At 40.3% G+C, this 27,979-nt stretch overlaps 2 protein-coding genes across 3 annotated transcripts; both read right to left on the bottom strand.

Moving 5' to 3' along the window:
* Positions 1–1,348: 1,348 nt before the first annotated feature.
* sfpq (splicing factor proline/glutamine-rich) lies at positions 1,349–16,869 on the bottom strand. Of its 2 annotated transcripts, none has more exons than XM_011608843.2 (12): positions 15,976–16,869; positions 15,329–15,517; positions 14,933–15,234; positions 13,567–13,662; positions 12,758–12,954; positions 12,543–12,627; positions 11,953–12,064; positions 11,816–11,864; positions 11,516–11,604; positions 1,819–1,861; positions 1,506–1,578; positions 1,349–1,430 (listed from the first exon to the last, which is right to left on the bottom strand). In XM_011608843.2, the coding sequence occupies exons 1-10, from the start codon at positions 16,729–16,731 to the stop codon at positions 1,841–1,843; spliced, it is 1,896 nt and encodes a 631-aa protein (XP_011607145.1). In that variant the 5' UTR covers positions 16,732–16,869; the 3' UTR covers positions 1,349–1,430; positions 1,506–1,578; positions 1,819–1,840. The 2 variants fall into 2 exon arrangements, with proteins under 2 accessions (XP_011607145.1, XP_029701016.1); XM_029845156.1 differs by having other exon boundaries at positions 1,819–8,960.
* Positions 16,870–17,519: 650 nt separating this feature from the next.
* On the bottom strand, positions 17,520–27,972 carry lypla2 (lysophospholipase 2). Its single transcript, XM_003968814.3, has 10 exons — positions 27,868–27,972; positions 24,253–24,345; positions 22,526–22,557; positions 20,457–20,522; positions 20,305–20,352; positions 20,127–20,197; positions 19,689–19,762; positions 19,500–19,601; positions 19,196–19,366; positions 17,520–19,009 (listed from the first exon to the last, which is right to left on the bottom strand). Exons 2-10 carry the CDS (start codon positions 24,328–24,330, stop codon positions 18,959–18,961), a joined length of 693 nt encoding a protein of 230 aa, XP_003968863.1. The 5' UTR covers positions 24,331–24,345; positions 27,868–27,972; the 3' UTR covers positions 17,520–18,958.
* Positions 27,973–27,979: the final 7 nt, after the last annotated feature.

The following is a 27,979-nucleotide window of genomic DNA, read 5'->3' on the forward strand; positions in this document are numbered from 1 at the left end:
CAGAGTTGTAGTCTTACACACCTCTCTGCTGCTTCCATAGAACCCTCATCCACCAACAATAACATATTTAACACTATAGAGGTAGTCTCTGTTCCACGGTTAAAAGTTCACCAACCACAGAGCAGGGGAGCGGTCAATAACCATAATCTTATTAAAATTAATACTAAAGCACAAGTTGGAGAAACTAATATCACAATTAAGTGTGGACTGTTAAATATTAGATCTCTGTGTAAATCCTTGTTAGTACACGACCTGATAGCGGATCATCACATTGATTTATTTTGTCTTACTGAGACCTGGCTTCAGGAGGAGGAGTATGTTAGCTTAAATGAATCTACTCCTCCTACCCATCTTAATGATCATATTCCTCGTGTTACTGGTCGAGGAGGGGGAGTGGCAGCAATCTATCACTCCAAGTTATTAATAAATCCTAGACCAAAATATGGCTCCAGTTCATTTGAAAGCCTGACTCTTGGCATCACCCATCTGAACCGGAGGACAGAAAAGCCACTTCTGTTTGTAGTTGTATATCGGCCTCCTGCTGGGCCACACTCAGAGTTCCTGTCTGAGCTCTCTGATTTCTTATCTGACTTGGTCCTTAGAACAGCCAAAGTCATTATCATTGGAGACTTTAATATCCATATTGATGTAAATGACAGCTTTAGAAATGGCTTCATTTCATTACTGGAGTCAGTTGGTTTCCTCCAGCAGATAAACCAACCAACTCATCTAGTTCTGATCTAGTTCTGACTTATGGTGTTGAGGTAGAACATGTGTCAGTGTTCCCTCAGAACCCACTTCTGTCAGATCAATCTTTGATGACTTTTACATTTATGATTAAGGATTCTTCTATGATCAGAACAGTCTTACTATAGCAGATCTTATGCAGATAATGCTGTAGCTAAATTTAAGGAAGCGATCCCTGTGCTGATCCTAAACTCTGAAGTTATACCCCAAATCAAAGAACTTCCTTTGGAAATCAACACTTATCTCATAACTCATCACCAACTCATTGGATTTTAATCACACTAGATTTGTTACATTTTAAAAGAAGTCCCGTATTTCATTAAGCATTGCACTCCGTTGCATTGTTTTGTCTGTATTCGCAACTGCCGCTCAATAATTGTTATAGAAGACTTCTCCCATCTCAAGTTTGTCATTCCCTCTTAAGGTCTTCTTAACATACGTCATAACTCGTTCTAGAAAATGAGTTATTGTGTTATTTATACGGGGCGTTTCTGTCTGGAAAAGCTTATAGGGATTTATGCTTTTCTCATTCTTTGTCCTGTTATGTTTATTCTCCAATGTAGTGTAGAAGCTGCCCTGCAAAAAAATACAAATGACAAAATTTTGGTATATAAAATTTATTTAAACCCCCAAATCTGCCACCTCTGGACTCTGCTTGACACCTGCCTGCACTGCATCCTCTCCTGCAACCAAGAGAACAACACTGATCAAAATTATCCTTTATCAGTTGAACATTCCCTTTGATAATATTTAATTACCTTGGCCTCACCACGAGGTTGCTGAATCTCCGGCAAACCTCTCTGGCACTTTGAGAACAATCTTCCATTTTACCTGCAAAAAACAACCAAAAATACAAAAACAAGACACTCACGTCATAAATACTGACGTAAAAACATGTATGAGTCTTTAATGCCATACACGACAAGTTCTGCTACCGGTACTGATAAGGGCTGTTTAAAGGACTGAACAGGTCAAACAGAAATACTGTATCTTACATTAATTTAATGCTGGCATCACAAATATTAGGGAAAATTAACACATTCTATTTGAAACGCCTCCCATTGATCTTACCATTGTTCAATGCTATGGACCCTCACCCCGCTTCAACTGGTCCCTGTGGTGAGAGAGAGATAATGAGAGGCTGGCAGAGAACCTATCAGCGTCAGTAGCTTTACTGTTTCATCACAAGGTAACTAGTGAGATTTCCATCCTTCATTTGTTTGTGTTGTGTGTTAAACACACTTTGTGAATGAGGGTTTTTGGTGTCTTAAATTAAACGGCAATACAAAGATGGATGTGTTGTAATGTGTACATATGGGTTGTGTGAAATGTGTGATAGTTATAGGTTTTAAAGGCTTAGGCTCCATGTAGTTGGGTTTTTAAACTGTGGATTGGATGAGAAGCTCATGGAAACAAAGTTCAAATCTATTGCAACCCTCCAAGAAGGCAATTATTATATTATGCCACATGAAACTGGACTTCATACAGATGAATCAAAAGGTCTTACTAAAAAGGGGGAATCCAGAAAGCCGCTCCATGATTATGTACAGGACTTGCGCAGCCTGACAAACATTGGGCAGTGCCCTTATAATGAAGGCCATGAGAGGCCAAAAGGGTTATTCTGGCATCACACTCCGACAGGACAGATGGAGATTTTAAAGAATATATAATGCAAATATGCTGCTATTTTGGCTCACAGTGCAGACAGGTGCTGCTGGACAGCCTCCAGAGCTGGAGCGATTATGGCACTGACTGAACACCTCTAATGAGGTCAGGTAGAGTTCATGATAAGCCCTAGATAGGGGACATCACCATAGGAGACAAATTGTACACAAGAGAAGCAAAAAGAAAACTGCCATGACTGTTACTTCACTACTTTTCCAAAATGGTTGACTGGTCACTGGTTTGACAGGAAACAGGAAAAAACAAAAAGGTAGAGGAAGAAGAGATATCAGACCAACTCTAGAGCAAATGCACAGTGTTGCTTTTATCCTTTCTAGTGTACTGATTGCTTGCTTTTAAAATAAATATATCATTTTTGTATGCGTCACAAGGCTTGCACAACATAATGGAAATAAGGGTCACGGCGGCATTAAGTATGTCAGGTTATTCTGATCGCTAGATCGTCGATTCCAAGGGAATAGTGACTTGTCACCATAAGGAGTCCTCCTGAGGTTAAAGGTCAGATTGTTAACATGTGAAACAAGGTTCTTCTGTATCTATGTGACTTTAGTACAAATGTTGCCCACTTAAGTGTTACAGTTCATGTAGTGTGTATTTCTTGAATCTTATTTCAGATGAAGTACAAGTAGTAAACTTCAGCGTTGCTTCAAATGTATGACAAATGTGAAAACCCAGAAGTAGGTCACAAAGTTTCCCTGTCACACCGCTGGAACTTTCAAGCAGTAGCAAAACAGGGGAAAGCGGTGTAGACTCCTCCAAACAGGACATCTTTACCCATGTTTGATATTAACACGCTGGTAGTCATGAGCAAGTAAATGCTGTTTTAATCCTCTTATATTTGATTTATGTTCTTTTTAAAGCCCACTAAATATTTGCATAGGGAAAAAGAGACAAAAAAATATGTCTTCTTTAGACACACTACTGCACAAACAGCTGCAAATGATCAGTAGGTGGCACTGAACACAATCCAGAAGTTGTACATAGGAACACATAAGTGCCAGTTTATCCAGTTTTTCTCGAGAGTCCATAGCAAAGACAAGCTGTTGAGTCATTTAACCAGTGAGCTGTATCCCCACGTGTGCTAAAACCCCTTCTTCAGAATATAACGATCCTCTAAAGAATTACATTCTGGACAGTTGGTTAACGTAATGACTTCTGGACCTCATTGCACATTGAATGAAAAGCAGAAAACACTGCCAACTGTCCAACCCATCAATGATAAACAAATATAGCAGAACAAGTGTTTTGCATTTTACAGCAGTCATGAATCATTTTATTTTGACTATATGAGCTAAGTTGCTAAGATGAGCATTCCACTATTCTTTGACATGGGCATCTGATGCTTTCTCACAAGAAAAAAAAACCCCATTAAGTATTGAAAATAGTGTCTTGTTCATTTTTAAACCCAAACTAGTATTAACCAACCTGTTTATATCAGTTCATCTAAATTCTCCAATGAAACTTGGGTTGCCAAAAACTACCTTTCCCCAGTCCTATTCCCAGTGCGCTCAGATGTGAACACACATTTGCGGCATCGGGTCACTCGACGGTCCGTTTTGCTTTACCATGTCATGAAACCTCACAACACCTGCAGTCATTAAAAGTGTAAAACTTTCCATATCGCGAGGAAAAACTGTAGAACCAGTGACCGCCCGACTTAACGAAGTTCCTTTTGCACATCCACACCGACAGGCCAAAGTGCTACAACCAAACACACAGACACTGCATGGATTATTGCCAACATTCACACAAAAAGATAAATAAAGAAATATCTGCACTGTGATGCCACTTTTTTGAAGTGTGATGCCAGAAGCCCTGTAAACATTGCTGTGAGGAACAACATGGTATAAGAAAGGACAGAGGGAGGAGTCAAGTTAAGGAATATAATTGTGCATCTTGTATTATAAACATGGATGGAACACTTACCTTACTTGTTTAGCTGATCTGTGTAAGCATACCTCTGGCTGCTGTGCAAACAAGTCCAGGCTTTACTGTCCACTGACTTCTGCAGAACTACTCATCGTCAATGTAACCCAACTGCAGAGACGAGCCTTTACTGTCGACTGGGGCAGCCTGTCTGTGACAGGCTGGCTCACAGCAGCTAACGCATCTCATTTATCCAATCACATAAAACATATAGACAAGCATCAGTCACAGCACACCACTCTCCCTTTAACTGTCCGCCGCATGAGACTGGTTGCCTGAAGTAGTTTTGTGTCCAACGGGTTGGCCAGGCCTAAAAGCGCAGCTTCTACCCTCACCTATGTGTAAAAGATTTTACCAAAAAAGGTGCAGAATATATTGGAGGTTTTAAATTCTTGTCTTCAAAGAGGAAATAGACAACTTTCTGGGATAACGCCTAAGCCACTCATAATTTGGTGATTAGTGACATCATTGGAGAATGACCAACACAACACATTTGGATAATTGTCGAGAAAATTACATCTTAAATGACAATTCAAGGACAAAACTAGTAAGGGAAGTGACCATATATCTATCATTACTAGGTTTGAGCAGATTTTGGAAAGATGGCATACAACTACAACATCACCTTCTCAATGAATATGGTGAAATGGTGTTGCTCCCATGTTGGAACTCCCAACTCCCCCGGGCTGTAGTTGCTTATGACTAATGATGTGGTTACTTTTAAACAGGCTGATGCTGACAAAGAAATAACTAAATGTATTTAGATTGGGGGGGGCTTGCGATAGTATCAATTTAGGCTCTACTAGAAGTCTTATTGATAGTACAGTAGCAAAGCCACTAAACTTGCCAATTGTGTCTTTTTGAGTTAAATGCCACAATCTGGAGATGTGCAAAGTTGTCTATTTCCACTTTTTAAAAAGCTGACACATGACTACGGTTCTCGAAGCTTCACTTCTCCCAATATGCACGAGTAAAACTAATGTCAAAGTTGACAATTTTTCCCTTCTTAAAGAGGGAACTTTATTTGAAACACTATGTCAGTGTTACAAACTGGCAACTAATGTTCTTTAAGTTTTATATTTTGTATTATCTTTTATTTTGGATATTATGCACTTTCAATATGCAAATAATATCCATGTACTGAAGCAAAGGGAATTCCTTTTCTTCATCTACAGACCAGCACACACACATCAAAAGAAATGTTACCGTTGTGTTTCCATTTTACTACTCAGTGATAAATAAGAGGGGGTTTTTCTTCCTGGTTCATCCAAAAGAAGCTGCTGGCTTCAATTTTGTGGAAAGTTCCATAAGATTGTCCTACGCTTACAAAAGATGGCCAAACCTGTCAAAAGCAAAAAAAAAATGTACACAACACCAACAAACGGACATAAAATCGCCAAATTTAGAATTTACATTTGCCAATTAATGAGAAATCGATTTAGATGTTGAGTTCAACTGTGTCACAATCAATTTACTAAAACAATGACACTCTTTTAGTGTGACAATTGGTATTTATCACTCGTAAAGGTTTTCTTAAAATTTGATGAGAATTAATTTACTGGTCCACTGACTGTTCAGCGGGTTAAATGAGGGTAAAAGCATTTTACACCTGAATTGCAGTTTTACATGATAGTTATCCAAGGATATGTGGCATTCTAAAAAAGCACTGCTGCACAGAAGTCTACATACTGGCAGTGCTGCGATTTTAGATATTCTGATTTATTGTAGAAATTAAAAATTATGACTGAAGATTATAATGGAAGGACTAAGAGTTTGGCGCTTACCATTTTCATACAAGTTCTAGTCCATATAAGGAGTACTACAAGGCTAGATTTGCAGAGATCAACTATACATAAACGCCTCATGGATGACACCCTTTTTCTGATGGCAATAATTTAAATGCATTTGTCAATTCTTTACATGTTCCAATATAAATCCTAAACCATTTGCATGTCTTGTGTTTATACTTCTTTGCTGAGGAGTCCATGCTATACGGCAACAAACACCTCCACATTGTTTAAACATTAAAGCTGGTCAAACCTGTTAAAGAAAAAGTATACATAAACACACGTCACAATGGAGATTCAAAGTCCACCACATCCATTTCTATTTTTTTTTTTTTTTAAATGATCAGCATTGGTTGTCTTCAGATGTGCAGTGCAAAGAGATTGAAGAGTCTCGTGGGATGCATTTGGAAATTAAGGCTAAAGTGATGTGTTCAGTTATGTTACAGTGTTTGTCCATGTTGCTACGAGAGACAAATAGAGTTTACATTTGTCTTACCGTCTCCAAAAGCTAAATCAATGACTGAAGTGTTATGGTGAAAATAATATAAGTGACTCCACAAGTTAAGCAAAAGCCATTTAGTCCTGATCACATATATTGGCTACCATCAGGAGCTTTCTTGGGGTTGAAACAGATCCATTATATACAACTTGTGCCAGGGTTATTGCTTCACTTCTCTGTATAATGTCCATTCAAACAACAAAACATGAGTCAGATTTTAAAAATATGAAGATGGAATTGATTCAAGAATACTTACACTTGTTACAGCCCACTTCCTTCTATCACACAATGCTGACAAGTGCTTGCAGAGGCAAGTCAATATCCAGGTGATGCCAAAATACCTTACAAGGGCTACTGGCATAGATGAGAGAGGCAGCAAGGCAAAGGTATACAGAATTGCAGCAAAATGTGATTATATAGCTAACTTTAGTATATTATTAAATAGTGTCCCATTACAAATGTTACTAATGTGTGGTTGTGATATATACATATACACCTGCATTAAGGAATATTATTCCACTACTTTGTGAAGCACCCCCCCCCCCCCACCCAAATGCAGAAATAAAATTGGACGATTCAATATCAGTTTAGCTGAAGATAAACTTATGAAGGAAAGCTCACCTCACCAACCAGACATGGAGAAGACTTTCAGCTGATCCACGTAATGTAAAGAGTAACTTGTATCTTAACCCCAAATTCAGGGAAAGTTAAATAAGCAGTAGAGGGATTCGAAATCTAAATACCATCAGATATTTATATATTTAGTGGAATCACCTCTGATGAGGTTGAAGTAAACTCAAATTGAGCAGACATACTACTCATTTTCACCGTGATGAAACTCGACACAACTCTCCAAAGTGGCAGCAAATAGAGGAGCAGGAGGCCATAAAAACACACAGGCTCCAATCAGATAAAATCTAAAAGATATAAGTGTTTGTCCATATTGTGTTCACATCCGAGTTAAGGATAGCTCCAAGTTAAAATCATTCAAGCCAACAATTATCTCAGTTGGTTGTGTGGTTTAAAGTATTTTGTGTTGTGGCTCCTGAACACAGATGTTTTCTTCTATGCTAACCTCAAAATGGCTTGGCCACTAAATGTGACCATTTACATACCAGCCTACAACAACAGTAGCCACATTCCTAATACCAGTCTGTACAACTCAGAGGAAGCCAAACGGGCAAATGTGGCCACTATCTTCTGAGAAATTAGGACTAAAGACTCGGAACACACTCTTGTCCTGGAATTATATTTGGAAGACTACAATAGAACGTTAGACATTTTGTTTGTCTGTTCTGTCATTCGTGTACAAGTGAGGTAACCAAATAAAATCATCTGACAAAGCAGAACTCGCAAACTACAAAGGAAATGCAGTTCGCTGTACTTAACGATTAACTTTTAGTCGGCATAAGTAAACTGCCTGTTAAAGTTGTCAACCACTAGCCTCAAAATATATGCGTGTTGCCTTTCAAGATGCCAACACCAAAAAAGGGTCCATTTCTCTCATCTTTGCTTTCCTGAAGCCAAATGGTATGCAGTTTTGGAACACTACATTCAGTGTTACAACCAAAACAAAAAACAAAGAGAGAATGCCCATACATTAAAAACAGTGACTGTAGTTCATAAGGCTTGACATCCAAGGAGATAAATCACCTGAACAATGCATCTCAAAATCAGGTGCTTCTATAGACTTATTGACTTAAATGGTGCGAAATTGTTTTGCTAATCATTTTGAATTTACTTCTGGAAATGTTGAGGCGGCAGTTTAACAGAGCACACCAACCCGTTTCTGTTAATGTCTCGTAGTATCAAACTGAATTGGTCCAAATAACCAACTGATGAATTCGTTGCATATTTTGTTGCTTTTCCAATGAACTGCGTGGAAAAAAAGTTTGTCCTGATAGAACCAATGCCTCTTTATTATAGTACATGCTTGAGCATGGCACAAAACACAGCCATAGAAAGTTAAGCAAAATGATACAATTATCAATCACGGCGACTCACAGTGGATAACATCTAGAAAACAATGTTTAACTACCGCACTACATGAGGATGACCTCTTTTCCCACATTGACACAAAAAACAAAATCTTTTCATAAAAAGTAACCTGTAGAGCTAAAATGCAATAATAAACTTAAATACAAGAGATGCACGCTTGCTTTGAAGAAGCTGTACAAATGGTGCTGCTGAGCATCGGAGAGCAGCGTTTAAAAACGAGGTTTCTTAGAGGGGCCGTCAAATTCTTCACGGACCCTACCATAACCAGGGTTGCCAGGACCCATTCCCCTAGGGCCCCCCTGGGAGAAGCGCTCATTGCGCTGTGCAGATGAATGTGTGGAAAGTAGACAAATGTAAGGTCGTGGGTGTGTTTGTAGTGTGCAACCATCGTCCATGTCCACATGGAAGTGTATGCAAAAATGCAGCAAGAGGGGTGATTCGTTATATTGTGAGAACACAACCAGCAGGAGACGCAGCCGAAGAAACCGTTCGTTCCATTATGAAGGTCCACAGGTGCCACAGGTTACATACAGAAAAGGAAGAGAGGGTAATGCTTTTATTAGTAAGTGCCTACCTAGTATTGGTCTCCAATGCATGCCAAGAGATGTCTTAGTTCTTTACAGTACTGGTCAGCATCATCAGAAATGCTGAGAGGTGTACCTCTAATATTCAGTCCCTCCAGGATTTCACTGACTTTCAAACAATCATGATCGGAAGTCAGATTTAACGAAACCGTAAGGAACGAAAAACATAATAAATGTGAGGCATGCCTTGATGTGATGTCATCGGTACATTACCGCTATAAAATTATCTTCTATCTAGGGATATTTTATTGAAATATATAGGAGATCAAAATTGGAAAATCAGTAAAATTGTAAATTCTGGACATAGCAGTTCCCTTCAACATTTATGCTCTGTTCTTTTCTCAGTTGTGTTCAATGACATTTGTTTAATTTCCATCATTTTGCTGAAAGCAACACATAGTCCCAAGTAAATTAGAATATCAGTGAACCTTGTTTTCTGCAGAATGACAGCTTTATCTAATTTCTAAAAATAAATAGAGCTTGAACATGCGGCGATGATTGCTTAAACACAAGTAGCAAAGTCCTGGAGGGAGCGTAAATGAAAACAAAACTAAATTGAACTAACTGCATAGAAATACATTGAATTTAATCAAACAGCATACAAGACTAAACCATCTGTCTAAATGTTTTAAATTGTATTTGTAATAAATGCGCTATAGTACAATGTCATTTTCCCATGACATCTCCGACACAGTTGGTCATGGCAATTCAATTGAGACACTGAAAGCAAAACCAAAGATTGAGCCAACACCGAAATGAGACAGGACCAAAACATCTGACAAAGAAGGTAGATCGAAAGCTATTCCTGTAGCTAAGTAACCATGTTTCACCTTTGAACATAACGTCACCCTGACGGCACAAAGTTGCAAATGCAATCCCACCAAACCTAAAGGGTTATGGAAAACATGTACGTGCCTTAAATGTTGGCAGATGTACCATTCCGAATTGTAGGCTTGGGTGCCAAATCCAAATGCTTTAAGAACATCTTTTCACATTAAACACTTAAGACCAATTCAAAAGTGATCTAAATTTCCCTGATCTGACAAAGGACATTAAAACCCATACTATCCATAGCTCAATAGTTGTGAGGTATAAAATGTATGTACACACGTTCAAAGAAACCAGAGTTGCCAATTGTCTCAATGAACAGGTGTACACAGTAAAACGTATAGTAAGCTTATGGCATTGATGCTGACATGATGCCATGCAGTCAAATTTTGACTGCATTGAACAGGCATGGGTACCACCCTCACTGGAGGGGAACATTTCTAACCACAGTTGAGTGAAAAGGAGCATTTGCCCCACCAAGTTCTTCTCATCAGAGATATGTAAATCAGAATGTTTACAACAGGACCCTATGTAAAAGCAATCTGCAAACGCATTTGTATAAGTACCAAGACCGGAAAGTCAAATACGAACAGCAACAGTTTTTTTTTTTTAAACCTTAGGATATCAAAAGCTGTCTTCCAACATGTTGGTTCAAACTTACAGCTTTCATTTCATTCACAGCCAGTCCTCTCAGCAATAATGCTGCAATGTAAATGTAATATGGCAGCAAATTGACAACAAAGCTCAAAACATTCAACAGTATTCTTCAAGACAGGTCTCAAGGCAATGCCTGCAAAATGATTATTAATTTTCTACTCATCTGAGGTCTTATTCCTCATACCATCAACATGCACTAAAATTTAAAAAAAAGAAAAAGATTGTTCAGTAACAGTCCAAAAGTTTTTTTAAAAACTAGACTCGGGACGGCTCGTGAAACAAAATGCGGCCCTCTCAGTTTTGAACTGCCATCCCTACCCCTGCAACCCCCATCCAAACAACATTAATCCTCATCTCTAGTGGATATACATACACAGCATCAAGTTCTAACACACAAAAATCACCATTCAGAGCATTTATAGACAAAGACAGGGCAAGCAGGAAAAGACTGGCAGCCATTTTGATTCCAACCAGGAAAGAGTGCCTGTCCATCTCACATGAGACAGGGCTTGCAACCCCACTCCAAGTACGTGACACAAGTACACTGAGCCACAATCTCTAACGCAGTCCGAAACACACAATGTTTAGTGCAAGTTGATGGTTTCTGGAGGCAATGTTTGCTTTTTTCTTTTTTTCTTTTTTTAAAGGAGACTTGGCATGCCATTGAGCCACTAACAAGAAAATTGCCACGTTAAAAGATGGCAGAGTCGGGAGTAACTTCCGGTCAGCTAGGCAAAAACCAAAAAAACCCAAAACAGCTGAAAAATCTATCAAGTAATGAAGTCCTTAAAAGTCGAATACATTACCATGTCATTGCCCATCATGTTTCCTGGAGATGATCCCATCCCTTGCTGCCCTTCAAAGCCAAGTCCACCCATTGGGAACTTCTGACCAGCTGCACCAAAGGACATATGTATTATGAAGCAAATTCTTTACAACAATGGTAACAATGCTAATAGAGTAGTGTTGGAAGCTAAGCCAATACACTCATCAGTTTGAACTGAGTGAGCAGTTTTGAGAAGCTAAATGGCTTCTGTTATGTGGCACCATGTGATAACCATAAAGCAAATTCAAGTTTCAAATTTTGGAAAAGGAAAAACACTTACCACCCAAACCCATGGCCCCACCTGAATTCATTCTCATTTCTCTCTCCCTCTGTAATAAGAGGCATAACCAGAAAATCAGGGAATATTCATGTCACTGTATATGCAGACTATGGCATATTTCATCAAATTCAACTCACGTCCATAAAGCCTCCCATTCTGTAGTTCTCCTCACGCTGGCGACGCATCTGCTCTTCCATCTCCCGTTTCCGAAGCATTTCCTCTTCACGTCGCCGACGCTCTTCTTCTTGTCTGTTTACCATTAAAAACAGCAAAAGACAACATACAGATATCTCAAATCACAAACTACTTAAAAAAACCCAATTCTGATCCAAGAAGGGCAACACAATTTCAGACAGGACCCCCCCGCAGCAGCAACAGCAATAGCTGGGGTGGCGATCGATGAAGGTGTTAGGTTTGTATAGCAGAGTTCAACACAGCATTCCAGACAAAATCACCCCTAGGTACCTCTAGTTGATGTGCTGTTTAGACATTGTCTTAATGTCCATTAACAGATTTCCTCCAATCTACAAAGTGCTTCATTTCCATTTTGGCTTATGTTGTAAAGACTATCAGTCAGAGTAATAACAAGCACAACTGTGATATACACTTAGAACCAAGTGTACCAATTAGATCACGTGAATTAACCTTTCCATTCTATAAAACCAAGCAAACAACATGCCAAACTAAACCACTGGATGGAAGCAGCCAAATAAACACAGTTATTTACCTTAACTGCAGCTCCTTTCTCTTCTGCATTTCTTGACTGTGCAGTTCCTCCATACGCCGCAACTCCTCCTGTCGTCTTAGAAGGTCTGTGAAAAGGCAGATAAAAAGAATTAGGTGTGGTTTGGATCAACGGTTTAAATTTTCAAATCCAGTGGGAATCGTTTGACCCCCCTCAACACCACAAATACTTTGCACTTAAGCACCAAAGAATCCCACCTTGTCTTAACAAGTTGGCTTGGTGCTCGTGGTAGGCATCTTCCATCTCTGCCTCAAGCTTCTCCCGAGCTTCTTGCATGTTTTTTTCCACCTGCTGCCTCTGTTGCTTCTCCATTTCGTCAAGCGACTTCCAACGCTTAGCGTATTCAAACTCAAAAGTTCCTGGGCGAGCAAAACGGGGAGGTTCCTCACGCTCGCTAGATAACCATAATATGCATGTTAGACTTCCAACAAAGCATCGGTATTCATAACGACCATCAATACGTCACAGATAAGGCAAAAAAACATGTCAAACGTGACAAGCTGTAAACAAACTTGAGTGCTTGTGTCACGAAAGCATACGCCGCTGTAGTGCAATAATTTAACGATCTGATCAATGTCATTTTGAAACTTTCTGAAGATGCTCCCCTTGCTCAGATTGCAGATTTATTGTCTTAACCATTTCATCTACTCCAAAGAACTTTCGCTGCACCTAAATGTTTGTTCATGATGATACTGCAAAACGTAAAACACTTTATTGCCCCATAGTTACAGGCTGAACTCGCCAGTCCTAATGTCCCCTAGAAGTCATCGAACACTGGTTAAGTAACAGTAATCTACAGTAAATAAACAGGTTATTTAAATACCCATAATGCTTCCTCGTGTGATTGTTTAGTTGATCATGTGACCAAAAAATATCACAGGAGGGAGCAATGTGATGTGATGCAGATGGTCAGTTGATCATGAGACTACCCACGATTTTCAAACAGCAAACAGAAATCATTGTCACAATCATTACCACAAAGGACACAACCAAAATGTGTACTTACGCTTGATATCGGGGATTCTTTTGTGCAAGCTTCTCTGGGAGGCCATCTTCATCATCAAATTGCTCTAAAGGCTCTACAACAACAGGCCGCGGCGAACTGGAACAAACAAAAAGGGAAAGATGATAAGAAGATAAACATATGGTTAGAATCAGGCCAGATCTTACTCTAGTAAAATGAGGCACGAGAAATATCTGCAGATGGAAACCTACCGTATTTTCACGACTATACGGCGCACCTACAACACTGAGATTTTCTCAAAAATCGATGGTGCACCTTATAATATGGTGCGCCTTGTGTGTGGACTCAGTTCCAAAATCTGCTGTGCGCCCTTGGTGGGTGCACTACAGTAAACGCTCCGCCAATCGATTAGCGGCACACCTACGTGTAAGGATCCCCTAAAATGGCACCGGTCAAGAGAGACGCGTATGAATGAGGCTTACTTTAAACTGCAGGACATTGAATATGTGACTGAAAATGGCAATCGAGCAATCTTAGTGCTTTCGCTTTATGAGGAGGTGGCATCTCTCCATACGCGCAAGGACAACTGTTGCGCAGCAGCTGCCTGCGGATTACCAGGAGAGGGTGGCCATCTTCCTTAACCCTAACCAGGAGAGGGTGGCCATCTTCCCTAACCAGGAGAGGGTGGCCATCTTCCCTAACCAGGAGAGGGTGGCCATCTTCCGCACCTACTGCCGTGACAAGATAACCGCGCCCAGCCACATCACCAACATGGATGAGATCCCTCTGACTTTTGACATCCCTTTGACCCACAAAGTGGAGAAAAAGGGACCAGCACGGTGGCGATACGCACAACGGGGCGCAAGAAGTCGTCGTTCACCGTGGTTCTCGGCTGCCATGGAAACGGACAGAGCGCTGGATGACGGAAGGCAAACACTCCTTCACAAAGACTATGAGGCAGCAGCGGGCAAGTTATGCCACCATATGCGGGTGGATTGTAGATGCATGGGCTATGATACCGTCTTCATGTATTGGAAGAGCTTTCACAAAATCAACGCTGAACCGGAACCGGTCGGTGAGTCCGATTCAGATGATTAAGAAGAGGAATTCGGGGTGTTGGACATTGAAATAGTGCAGCTCTTTAATTCAGATACAGAAGATGAAAACTTTGATTGTTTTGTGGCAGAAGAATGAATATTTTGTTCAATAAATGTATCGAAACTCACCCTTGTCATTTTTACTGTATGTTTCAGCATGCGCCTAATAATACGGTGTGCCTTATGTATGTTTTAAATACAGAAATAGCACCCATAACTGAGACTGCGCCTTATGGTTGTGAAAATACGGCAATTACTATATCCAGTGTGGCAGGATAGTGCAAAATCAATGTTGGTAAATCTGCACTTACCAGGTAAGAAGGAAAACACCCTCGCTGCACCGATCGAGGGCCTTCCTGGCAGCTGGTTTGGACGCAAACTCGACAATCCCCTTGCCCGTTGAACGGCCACGATCATCGACAATTACAACCGCTCTTTCAACCATTCCAAATTGAGAGAAGGCCTCTTCAAGGAGCTCATTAGAAACAAATGGAGACAGGTTCTTCACAGAGAGGGCTGCAGAGTGCGTGGCAAATCGCACACGGAGTGGTCTGCCTTTCATAGGAGTGTCATCCAACTCTGCCTTTGCAATCTCAGCAAGTGCCCGAGACTCCTGCATAGAGGCAACAGAGTAAAATCAACCCAAACCACTTTCATCATTTGTGTGTGTGTGTGTGTAATTTCCCTCTGGAAAACAAAGATCTTACCAAGCGGATGAAACCAAAGCCTTTCCCTTTATTGATAAACACTTCGCTGGGCTCCCCATATTTTGCAAAAAGCTTCTTGAATGCTTCCTCTGTTATGTCGTTAGGCAGGTTGCCAATGAAAAGGCGGCATCGTTGAGTGTATCTCTTCTCACCAGGTTTAAGCAACATGGACAGCGTAGCCTTAAACTCCTGTCAAACACAAAAACAGTTTGAAAACTTCATAACTGTGTCACATGTTGCATATTGTTCGCACATGAGTGAAGAAGAGAAGAAAATAAGATCAACGTTGATTCAACTTTCTGTCTAACCTACATCGTGACCGAGCGAGTTATTACTAAAATTAAGATATTTTCTTTCCAAAATTGCGTACAATGAAGAGAGGTCGTGACATGTTAACCGTGACATAAAGGCGATAACTACACCATTTCTATGTACCGGAACAAACTGCGCAGTTTCGTCACTACAGACTTCATACAAAATGGCGGACAGCCTAGACGACTACACCACTGTGTGTGTGTGTGTCTGTTAGTATCAACATGCTAGAATAGCAGGAAACCTAAAAACCCACGGGGTCGACGGTTGCGTTAGGGTATATATTGACTAATAAAACAGCGCATTTAACGATATGATTATTCTGGGAAACCAACCTTTGCCTGGCTCCCTTCCGCCTGGGCTGCAGGATTGTCCATTGTCTCCTGTCCATCTGCCCGTTTCATCGCCATTGGAGCGGTTTTCTGCCCTTGCTGCTGCCCCGATCGCTGTCCCTGTTGTGGACCCAATCTCGGGCCCTGTTGCTGTCCTGATCGCTGGCCCTGTTGCAGGCCAGGTCGCTGGCCTTGTTGCAGACCAGGTCGCTGGCCCTGTTGCGGGCCCGGTCGAAGAGGCTGCTGTAGGCCCGGTCGAATGGGCTGCTGCGGTGTTGACTTGGGGCTGGCTTGTGGAGGCTGCTTTTGTTGTTGTCCGTTCGCATTTCCTATCGGGCTCTTGAGCTGCTGGTCTTGGTTTTTGCTTTCCTGGTGTTGAGGAGATGTAATGTTGGTCTTTGCGGGGGGCGATTGAATCGTAGATGGGGGTGCAGGAGTTTGCTGTTTAATCGCTCCCTGCTCTTTTTCTGTCGCTTTCTGTTGCTCCATCGGGCCCTTCATTGTTAGAGCTGGGCCGGGACTTGGCGGGGGGATGATCGGCTGGTTTTGTTGCTTCGGTGGCGTCTGCGGTGGTCCCTGATTCGGTTGTCTGTTGAAGTTATTATTTAGTCCCCTGCGGTTTTGATTCTGAAACGGATGGCTCCTCATATTTGGGTTGCCCATTAATCCACCACGCATCGGGCCGCCTACTCCGCCGCCTCTCCGAGGTTGGAAATTGTTCATCCCCATGCCACCGCGATTATTGTTGAACCGAGACATTGGTCCTAATGTTCAGAAAACAAAAAAATCTCTTGAAATGTACTTTAAATGAAGTCAAATGCTTCCTACCACACTTAGTAGGTCAAGCTCTTCAAAATGGCGCTTATGGTTTGCGTGTTCGCTCGATTTTCTTTCTCCAGTTGATTTAAGCGCCGCCCCGCTCCGCTGATTGGTCCGCGAGAACAGGAACTCGCCGAGTCGACTTCCTGCCTCTACTCTGGTGCTGGTTGGGCAGCCCATTCACATTATCGTCTAACGAAAGATAACTTGTACGCAATTGTGCTATGTTGACTTAAAACTACTGCTAAACTGTAAGACGAATTGCAAAATTATATGGAAAACTGTGGGGGGAAGCACTCGGAGAGCCAAGCAAGTTATTCCCACATATTGTGTCTTACATCTGTAGTTTAGGCAGGAGTGATACAAGTAAAATAGTAAGATTTGCAATGTGATCAATGCCCCTTGTATTTGATTGTTAAAGATCAAAGTAGCTCCAGAATCCAGAACATCACTAAAAAGCAATTAGGTCCTCCTTTGCCTATTATCGTATCCTGAAAATTACAGGCAAACAAGATTATAAGCGTCAAAGAATCACCCCCTTTGTAAATCTTAGGTGAATGGGTGAAAATGTCAATTTTAATTAACAATTTCTTTGAATCTGCTACTCATTTAATAGAGCCGTTGTCCTGATTTCTTAAATAACATGCTATGTAACTGCAGATCTTCAGTGTAGTACTTATAACTACTGGAAAAACTAGTGTCTTTAATCTAAATAATAAGCCAAGAACCTCATTTAGATATATTTTAATCATTGTTATAAACAAGTGGAAAAAACACAATGAGATGACAACATGACAAAACACAACAAAAAAGGTCCAATAAAAAGAAAAACTTGCACCACTGTACAGGGTACACAGGACAGTGCGACTGTCACGCAAGTGAACCAGTGCACAACCATGAAGGTTAACTAAATCATAGTGGGAGCTCAGAAGAGGTCAACTAGTGGGAGATGAGACATTCAATGGTTATCCAACAATGTTTCAAATGTCTGTCCCATTTTTTTCACTTGTTCCAAGATAGATTTGAAAACAGCATAAACAAGCAGTTACAAGGGGAGCGAATCTACCATTCACCATTAGAAAATCAACCCTTGCTATGTTTAAGCACAAGTGATTCTCCTGGGATATACTCTTGATTATTTTTTGTAAATCCTTTCGATAAACTGGAAGACCCTCTTTCAAAAGCATTCCCAGTCTATAACAACATTCTTCAAAAGAAGGGAAAAGGGCGAATTATATACTAAAGCTGGGATTAATTTTTAAATTAATCTTTTAGCCTATATTGCAGTAGTAGATTATAGTTGATAGCTGGGAATAAATACTTTATTCAGGGGATAAATACTAGCATAAGCCTGTTTCAAAAGAGGTACCATGATATGAGGGGTGTCCTGTAGGAACACAGTTCATGGGGTGGTGGAAAGTACAAGAATGACAACTTGCAATGCAATTTGTTACAGCACGAGGCGGCAAAAGCATCCCGTTTTATTTCAACTGGAATTTTTTTTCACATCAATCAACTCTTAGCACATTCAATAAAAATAATTGAGGGTCCCCTGCTTCTCTGATACAGTACTAAAAGAGGGTGTTAGTAATGTTCAATGATGAATGACCTGGACAGGTTGCAGGGTTGGTACAGGTTCTGACTACCACAGCTGAGTTAGTTACAAACATTTACCCTGACTGTTCTGGTATTCACTGCAGCCACTGCTTCACTTCTCCACTGATGATTTCACTGAGCAGACAGAGCAACTTTTTTAAAAAGTCTTATTCATGTGGATTCACTAATTTTAATCTTAGTAAGCGCATCACAAATCATGTGATATGACTAGGTGACAACTTATTATCTTATTGTTTGATTTGAATTAGATGTCACTGATGCATTAATTAATGACACACTGATGTGACCACTGGAAAAATGATCAAATTAGGCAGAAGTTGAGCTAATGACAATAAAACCAACAGGAATGTTAAGAGATGTTGAAGTGGGACAGCTCGGTTACATTAGCAATGAAGGGGCATAAATGTTGAGTTGAGTGGCCAATTCTTCCTTACTCAACTTCTGCCGGTTGTTTCGTACGTGTGAAAGGTAGGGAGATGGTGTTCATGGCTGTTTCCTGTAGGAGAATGGCAGATCAGGGGTGGCAGATCACAGTGGAGATGGGAGGAGGTCAGATTCTGGGTAAATACTTCTCAATGAATTCCTTTACATCTGCCATCTCCTGCAAGAGAACAAAATGGGATTAAAACATAAAAAACTACAATAAGTCATGGATGGAATTTACAATTTACACAGCTTTGATTCCTGGTTTTAGACTGATGTTCTTTCTAGCTGTGTGTTTCCCTCATGAATGTTGAACATGAATAATTTTTCAGTCATGATAAAAAAAGACATATTGATAAAATACCTGAGGAGAGGAGCTGTGAGGGAGTCCTGCGTAAGATTTGAAGGAGACCATCTGAGGGTCAACTATGGATTGGATTGTTTTTGACGTCATGTCTCCGAAACGCAATGGGATCATGAAGTCCATTTCACCGTGACACTGCAGGATGGGGAGGTACTTGTGGCCACTGAATGCCTGCAGAACAGATAGATGTTTCCAATAAGTTATCTCAGCCAATCAGAAATGGAAAACTATTCAAATACATCAGAATCTCAGAACTTTTAGAGAAAAAAAATACAACTATTGCACAACAAAAGTGCGTCTGTACCGATGGGAAACTCTTGTGAAGTGGTAGCCAGCAGCTGAGGGCCACAACACCAGCTAACTGATGCTGACAGGTCAAGGCAGTATACAAAGACAAGGCCCCACCCTGAAAAGAATGAATTCCGCAGAAAGAAGGGTTGAGTTTTGAAGTTGTTCAACTACAATATTATTATGCTGAGATAAAAGGTCCGACCTGAGAAAAACCACCAAGGATTATACGGTGAGGGGGGATCCCATTTTTGGCCTCATGTTCAATTATGGCCTTTACTAGATGCAAACAAAAACATACACATTACTGAACATTATCAGAGAACTTAATAAAGATAAAGATGTTATGAGATGAGGCTCAGTCATTTTCAGAAACCAGCTGCTTGCTCCTCACTGGGAAAAGATGTTAAGTACGTCACACAAACCTCAAGCAATCAACATTTATGTGTCGCCAGACTCATAAATATGTGGTTAAGAATGAAAAGAATGTCCTGATAACTTAAAAAAAAAGAAAAAAAGAATTTGGCTGTGGGAACAAAAATGATTTGAACTGAAAAAATGAATATTATTAGACATGATTGTACGTTCTGTCCCAAAACTGAGTTACGGAAATCATTTTTCTTCATAGAAGGATGAATCTCACTGTTTTCTGCTGCCTTCTTGATACCAGCTTCATCCTCTGGGGAGTCATGGCTGAGACCCATGAGGTCAAACCTGTAACACATCAAAACAATAGAACAGTATTTTTATATACATGTAGCCATTTGTTGTTTATGGACAAAGGGAGCCAGTGTCCAGTTGCTTTCATCCCAGCAACTCACCACGCAGGCATTATCGCATTCTTGTTGAGCGTGACAGGAATTGCTGGTCTGTGGAAGGCGATGAACACATGACACTCAGCATTAAAGTAGAACAGAGAGCAGGACACGTGATGGCCTTGACTACATATTTGAGAGGAACGGTTAGCACTTACGCGTGGGGGCAGATGAACTTGACATACGGAGGCTGAATCTCCGTCAAAGTTTCTGTCCAACCGTGACTGTTAGAAAAGAAGGGAAAAAGAAGTTTCACAAAATTAGCTAACCAACGGAAAATGAAACATCAGTTATCACTCCATACCCCAGAAAGTGAATGTGAAAACAGAAAAGCTTTTTGCACATTTGATTTTTTTTTTTTAAAAAAGGAATAAAGTAAACACTGCATTGACATAAGTATAACGACCCTTTACGTAGTCCTTAGTGGAAGCACCTTTGCCCTGGGTTACAACCTCGAGTCTCCTGAGGTATGATGCCACACATTTTGCTCTCCTGAATTCAGGAATATTCAGGAATATTCAGGAGAGGAGAGGAGAGGAGAGGAGAGGAGAGGAGAGGAGAGGAGAGGAGAGGAGAGGAGAGGAGAGGGAGAGGAATATATATCGTATATATATATAAGTTGATGAGGGTTAGTAAAAATGACTGATTCACAATAGTTGTGATAGTGCGCCACGAAAAAAAAACATAAATAAGCCGCAGTGTAGAATAAGCCACAGTGTTTAAAGTGTAGGAAAAAAGTAGCGGCTTATAGTCCGGAAATTACGGTAATTGTTTCTGCAGGTCCCCTCAAACTCTGTCAGGTTGGGCGAGAGTGTGGACATCTATTTTCAGATATCTCCTGATATGTTTGATGGGCTCATGTCAGGGCTCTGGATGGGCCACTCAAGAATGCTGAAACACTACTTTGACACTGCAAGCTTTAATCCTCAATTCTGATTTATTGCTTGAATCTGATTTTTTATCTGCATGCTCAGTTGAACCATAACAACGTTACATGCAGAACTTTGTTAATGGAAGCGAACATGGTGGCAACATTGCAGCTAGTCCATATAGTCTAGGTGTAAACAACAGTTTGTGGCAGTACCTGGAGAATTTGTGAGCAGATGTTTGTTTCAAATTAGGGTTATGAGTGATGATGATAAGACCCTTCAAGTTTCAAGACTTCCATAAAAATGTCATCCCAAATTCTAAGTTGTCTCTCCACTGGCTAACTCCATCATTGCTGTCTCCCATTGTTTATTGTCGTCATGGCGACTCCCATTCCACTTCTGTTTCTGTCAGAGGCGCAGAATTGTGATGTGTGTGACTTTAGAAAGACATCAAAGTCGAATTAAATGCGACAGGGCTGTTCAGACCATGGTCAGATTCAAGAAAATTGGATATTTATCTGATTGAGTCGCACATTTGGAAGTAGCTTGAACCAATTGAAAATGTCAGAATCAATGCAACTTGTGCTGTTCATACTGTTCTAAACAAAGCAGACTCAGGTCAAAGTTGAGCCCCAAAAAAACAGATTCACCTTTGATGGCAGTGTGAATGTAGCCAAAGAGTGTATTGTCCTGGTTGGGTTGGAGTCATTATATGGTTGGAAGGTGAACCTTCGGCCCAGTCTGGGGTCGTGAACGTTCTGGATCAGGTTTTTATTACCTACAGCTCTGTACTTTAGTCCATTTAGTTTATCCTCAGCCTTGAGCAGCTTCTGTCTGCCGATGCTGCCACAAACATCACATGCTGCAGGAGTGCTGCAGTAATGGTTGACCTTCTAAAAAGGGTTGAATATTTGTCTAATTTTCTAACAAAACAGAATCTCAAGACTTTCAGCATATGTAAATTAATATGACATTTAAAAGAAAAGTGAGATTTTTATTCTTGCTTAGTTTCCCCCAGTTTGTCAGGATTCATATGACTACAATCATAGCCACCGTAACTGGATTCACCCAAAAGCCACTCATTTCTTGTTGTCCCACATTTGCTTGTTTCACATAACACATACGACTGGTGTCTGTAACATTATATAAGTATTATTCCAAGCAGAACGATGAGTAATAATATCACAAAAAGGAACATAGTATATCTATTGTTGCCAAGCAGATCAGGATCTGAACATACTGATTACATATGGTTGATTATTCACAGATTACAGACCGTCCTTCCTGATAAGATAAAGGTGTGTGCTGGTGATTCACATATTGGTTTAAATAGTGCTATTCTATTAGGTATAACTCACCCACTATCTCCCAACCCATGGAGGAAGATAACCTGTCACAAAGATGAAAGAACTGGTTAAGTAGGTTGTATTTATCGATGTTAAAGTGCATTTATAGCTTAATACAAGACACAAGAGATAATTATCGGTGAATTTAAATTAAATATGAGATGGATGGATTAACCTAATAATTAGTGCAGAAAAGACATAAACCTCCCAAAACCTCAGGAATCTGTGACATTTTTTCTAGCTAATAACGCATTGCTTTCAAACTATTTTCCAAGTTGTGAAATGGTGAGGGGAAAAATACATTGCAAATCTTTCTTTTTGGCCATTTTGGTTACCATGCACACTAATGTACTGCAGGAGAAAATATGAAGGAAAAAACAATTATTTAGGAAGCTAGGACTTCAGTGTTTGTTGTCAAGATACCAGAGATTTAAAAAACGAATCCTTCTATGTCAGGTATAAGCCAATGTTCAGTATCGGTTACTGAAAATAAGCATATTTTATTAAATATACAAGTGCATCTGATCTGAAAGGGCATGGCTCAGAATTATCCTACAGCTACAGGCAAAGCTTTTCAGTGCAAATGGAAGGTAGTCTAATTCTAAACCTATAAATGTCATTTAAGAGGAATGATGAAATGATTGCTTGATTTGATTAAAAGGTGCTCTGACAGACAAAGGAGGAGCAGGACACACAGAAGAGAACAAAACAGCAGAGGATAAGGCCTGACATAAAAATAAAATAAATAAGCAATACAATCGATTAGTGTTTCTGCAATGGAAAGAGGAGCTAGTTCTCTGCCATCATATAAAGCCCCTAATATACTATTAAAATAATACAGCCAACGATGCAAAATGACTCCGGACAGTGTGTTGACATTTGTGAAACCAACAACTTGACTAAAGTTGGGAGAGGGCCCACAAAACTGTAGCATGCCAGTTGGTCTTCACAAGTAGATCTGAAAATAAAATAAACTTTAAATGGGTTGGTTTTGGGTGGAAATGACTAGGTACTGTGAGGATGAAGTTTTGATCACCCGCGCTGTTCGTTCACTAGACTCAGAGTAACCACGCAAACAACTGGAGTCCTTTGCAAAGGGGGAGCCGAGCAGCAGTTCAAGCTTCCTCTGTCAACTCCGTTCGTCTGCTGCTCGCTCACCTCTTTTATTGGTGCAAACAGAATGGGTGTCTAAACAGGATCTCGTAACTCATTGTCTTCTGACATCTTTACAAACTTCTCTAATCCTGACCAACAGGATACATCTGGTTGCTGAGCTTGATTGTAAGCAGCTTCAGCACTTTTACGACACTCTCATGTTCTTCTTTTCCTATCAACATTCCTCAAACACTCAAAGTCTACATACAATAGCATTTAAAGATAATACTAATAACAACAATAACAATAATCCTTCTCACAGTACTATGATGTGTAATGTGACCGCAAAGATCATCTAAGAACTTCAATGAGAATAAATAGCCTGAAGGACTGAATTATAAAATTGCTGCTTCTTTTTGTGTATCAGAATCCTGAATTTTAGAGCGAATCCCTGCATTTAATTGTGCCGAATTGATGCTATATATAAATGTGTGTGTGTGTGAGACCAATGTACTATATTTTGTCATTTAATTGTTTTTAATTACCAGTGTATCCTCTCGATCAAAGGCTACAAAAATGAATGCCTATGAAATACAAAGATGTCATTCAATTAAAAACACAGAAAGGAATTCATGGTCACCCACCACTGCGGTCTCCTTCTCTGTCCCAGACACCGTCACAGCATTGGTGAGCAGCGGCACAGACATGTTGTTTCCGCACATACACTGTACAAGATGCTGGGAAATCAGAAACAACAGATGTCAGTGGAATAAAAAATACATGGATGTGAAAATGGATTTAATATATCCTCTTCCAAACTAAGATAATACCACATAATACAATCATAATCTCAAGTAAACAGAAATATCTGGGCTATTTATTTCTTTTATCATGACCACACACACACACACGCGCGCTCTCATAATCATGCACACACCATTTTGCCACACAGTCACACAGATGTCCGGACACACCAGCTATACACAAGCACGCCTCCCCCCACACACAAAGAAAAAAACATTAGACACAGCTGATCTGACTGTGAGGTCTTCAATGGTTAATGCAGTTTGTGTAGGCATGCTGGAGCACAGAAACCGTCACACGCCCCATGGGGAACGGGTCCCCCCAGCTCAGATGTGACTGTCTCTACAATGATCCTCTAAACAGGAGTAAAGTCCTCCACTGCTCCATGTATCCCACTGCTCTTGGATGCAGCAGTCTTGTATGAATTCTCCTTCCCTCCCTAGACTGGATTTAAACCAGGCCTCGTCAGCCTGAGGGGTTCACAACAGAGACACCCCAAGGCCCTGTCATCACCCCAGAACCAGCAACACAACAACAACATTATGCCCCCACCAGCACCCACATGATACCCGCCCAATGGAAAGACCCAGATCACCCCATGACAGCAGCCATTGTCCCACTACCCAAAGAGGCCACCTGATAGTCAGGGTCCACAAGTGTCACTGAGAACAGGGCCATGTCCGCTAGTAACAATTTTGTGTGAAATAGTGTAGGACATCTTCAGGGGTCTGGGAGAGTCCCTTAATACTGTAGGTCAGGGCTGTTCAGGCAGCATATGGGGACCAGAACACACTTGGCAGGTAGTAAAAATGTTGGGCATATCATAAAAACACCATCATTTCTTCACTCAATTTGTGGTTTTATGGGGTGATTACAAGCGATTCCTTGTCTTTAGGATTACAATTCTAACCCTGATTATAATATATATGTTTAAAGTGTATTACTTTTTCTGAATGCTTAAAAATAACTTTATATAAGGGTTACCTATGGTGAGGGGTCTTTGAAATTGTGTCAGAAATGTTTCAGATGATGCCCACAGACTGTAGATGTCCCGTTTGATACCATTATTGACAATAATCAACTTATTGTGAATAGTGGTAGAAAATGGCAAAAGCATATATTAAACCTATTACCAAACTTCAGACAGATGTCCTAAGTGAGACTGTGTTTTGAGTATTGATAATCAGCAAATTGCAAACGGCCTAACTTTTATTATGGTTTTAAATGAGCGGAAATAGTTGATGAGGACAAGGGTATGAATCTGAAATAATTAATATGTAAACCGTGATCCTCTGTGTTGGAATTCCACAGCTGTCATGGTTGAACGCTGTTGCCTTCTTGTCATCTCAAGGTTACACAAACTCCAAACAGATACATACCCAGCAATAAAAAAGCACTACGGTACTTTTATACATTTTACCCCGGATATAAATTAAACTGCAACAAATATAATAAAATGAGACTTGTCACATTTGTTGGGATTCATTTTAATGCAAACATAAGTTTAAAGTATTGTAATAAAAAAAAAAAATTCCACCCATTTACACAAGTTTTCAGTGGCAAGAAAAACTATGAATTTCATGTTTTTCAGCATTAATTTATCATAAAATATGATTTGACATTCATCCACGTAAAGGGTACTGAAAAGTATAATCCACAAAACAATAAACACGCACACGCAAAATCAGATCTTGCATGTTTTGAGAAGAGCCGAAAAGCCTCATAGATCTAGAGGTATGTGAAGCCTTGAGTTAATAACCTTAAAAAGGCTAATAAGTGTCATGAGTTAACATACCAGGAGTTGGATGTGGAACACTTTGATAAAAATACTTTTTCCACACAAGAAGAATTCACCTGATAAAGGATATTTCAATGACTGCAATCATTTTCATTGTTTTAGTTATCTACAGAGGTGTATGGATGAAGAACCTCTTTTTCAAATTGACTATTTTCAAACATGTCATGCATTTGGCGCAGTGTTTTTACAAATCAATGGTTTCCACCACAGCCTCTTTACCCATATTTAAGACGGGTTTTCACTCACTGATGTTAATGTGAGTTTTAAAGAACATTTATTGACACAAATTTTAAAATAATGCTTTCAGCGTCAAAATGAATTTGGCTGCTATCTGGCCTGTTGAACACACACAACCACACAGTTAATGTGGCCAGAAGCATAAAGTACAAGAGGATGAGTCAAATTAAGTGGGATGAGTGAAAAGTGGAGGAGTGAGAGCACATCGAACAACCAGCTGGAACAATGAGGATAAATCCTAAAAGAGGCAGAAAAATGCTCCGTGCAAACAGCACAACCACTTTTTAATCACTATCTGACGACATCAAACTAAAAATCACTGGCGTCACACCTAAAATGTATTTCTTTTTTCATTTAAACCCATTTATTTACTCCATCCAAACGATTTAAATGTAAAACAAAAACACGTAAAAACTGTGTTCCTATTCTCAATATTTTCGCATCAATTCTAAACCAAAATTGAATTACTCTAATGAAAGTGGAAAGCCTTTTTCCCTGATCTACAAGGACATTTATCAATAACACGCATCTTGCAATGAAGAGCAGATATCGACATCATGATATTGAATAAACAGCGCTCAATAAATTACTAACATATCACACGGGCTAAAACCAGGAGACATTTATCAACAGTGGGTGGTTAAAGCTGCTTTGTAGCCAAGTTAAACCTGCCTGACACATTTAGATTGGAATGAGAAAGATGGGAGCAGCAGCCTGTGCCCCCATCCGGATAGATCCCAATGACTGGAGATGGCTGACAAACACCAGCATAATATACAGCATTGTGCACGGCCTGACAGTACACACACACACACACACACACACACACACACACACACACACACACACACACACACACACACACACACACACACACACACACACCTGCTTTTCGCCACTGGTGAAGATGAAAAAGATGTAAATTTACCACTACCGTTAGATCAAATTATCGACGTCTAAAGGGCTTTTAATGGCAGGAAACACGACAACTATTGCGGTTCTCTGCAGCAGAGGGTGAGGGTGGAAGAGGTGCCGCAGAGGAAGGAGATAATGAATGGCTCAGCTTAGTTCCGGTATATGATCCATGGGCCATAATCCACAACCCTCGATTGTGATGGCATTAAGCGACACAAAGCAGTCGAGCTTCATCTTGCATTAGCTGTTTTACTCTTTAATATCTTGCAGCTAGTGGCGCTGATGCTACAGCTAACACCTTATAACCAATTGTATTGTGCAGTGCCGGTGCATTTCTTTGTACCTCAAGCTAAAGTTGCGATTCATATTCGGATTCATATTCGCGGTATGTGTTCAGAGAACCCATTATGCGCCGAACAACTCAAACCACAAGAAGTCCTGAAAGCAATAAAGAGGTTAAAATAAGGGGCACGGCCCGTAAGCTCATACAAAGTCATACACTCACCACTGCTGTCCCAGTTCTCGACACCGAATTTCCGCTACTGGTCGTCGACAGGCAGAGGTCGCCAATGACGTCATGGCGTCGCGAGACGCGTCACGCTCAGAAATCCAGGATG

This window comes from Takifugu rubripes, chromosome 12 (genome assembly GCF_901000725.2).
Source record: "Takifugu rubripes chromosome 12, fTakRub1.2, whole genome shotgun sequence".
Classification (NCBI taxonomy): domain Eukaryota; kingdom Metazoa; phylum Chordata; class Actinopteri; order Tetraodontiformes; family Tetraodontidae; genus Takifugu; species Takifugu rubripes.

Excerpts from the sequence above, each read along its gene's own strand:
- lypla2 (XM_003968814.3), bottom strand. The coding sequence starts at position 24,330 with ATGTGCGGAAACAACATGTCTGTGCCGCTGCTCACCAATGCTGTGACG. Across the intron at positions 19,763-20,126 it reads CAAGAAGGCAGCAGAAAACA|TAAAGGCCATAATTGAACAT; the intron begins GTGAGATTCATC and ends GTTTGCATCTAG. Across the intron at positions 19,602-19,688 it reads TCCTTGGTGGTTTTTCTCAG|GGTGGGGCCTTGTCTTTGTA; the intron begins GTCGGACCTTTT and ends CATTCTTTTCAG.
- sfpq (XM_029845156.1), bottom strand. The coding sequence starts at position 16,731 with ATGTCTCGGTTCAACAATAATCGCGGTGGCATGGGGATGAACAATTTC. Across the intron at positions 12,628-12,757 it reads AGCCAACTTGTTAAGACAAG|ACCTTCTAAGACGACAGGAG; the intron begins GTGGGATTCTTT and ends GCCTTTTCACAG. Across the intron at positions 11,865-11,952 it reads GAATGGGAGGCTTTATGGAC|AGGGAGAGAGAAATGAGAAT; the intron begins GTGAGTTGAATT and ends CTCTTATTACAG.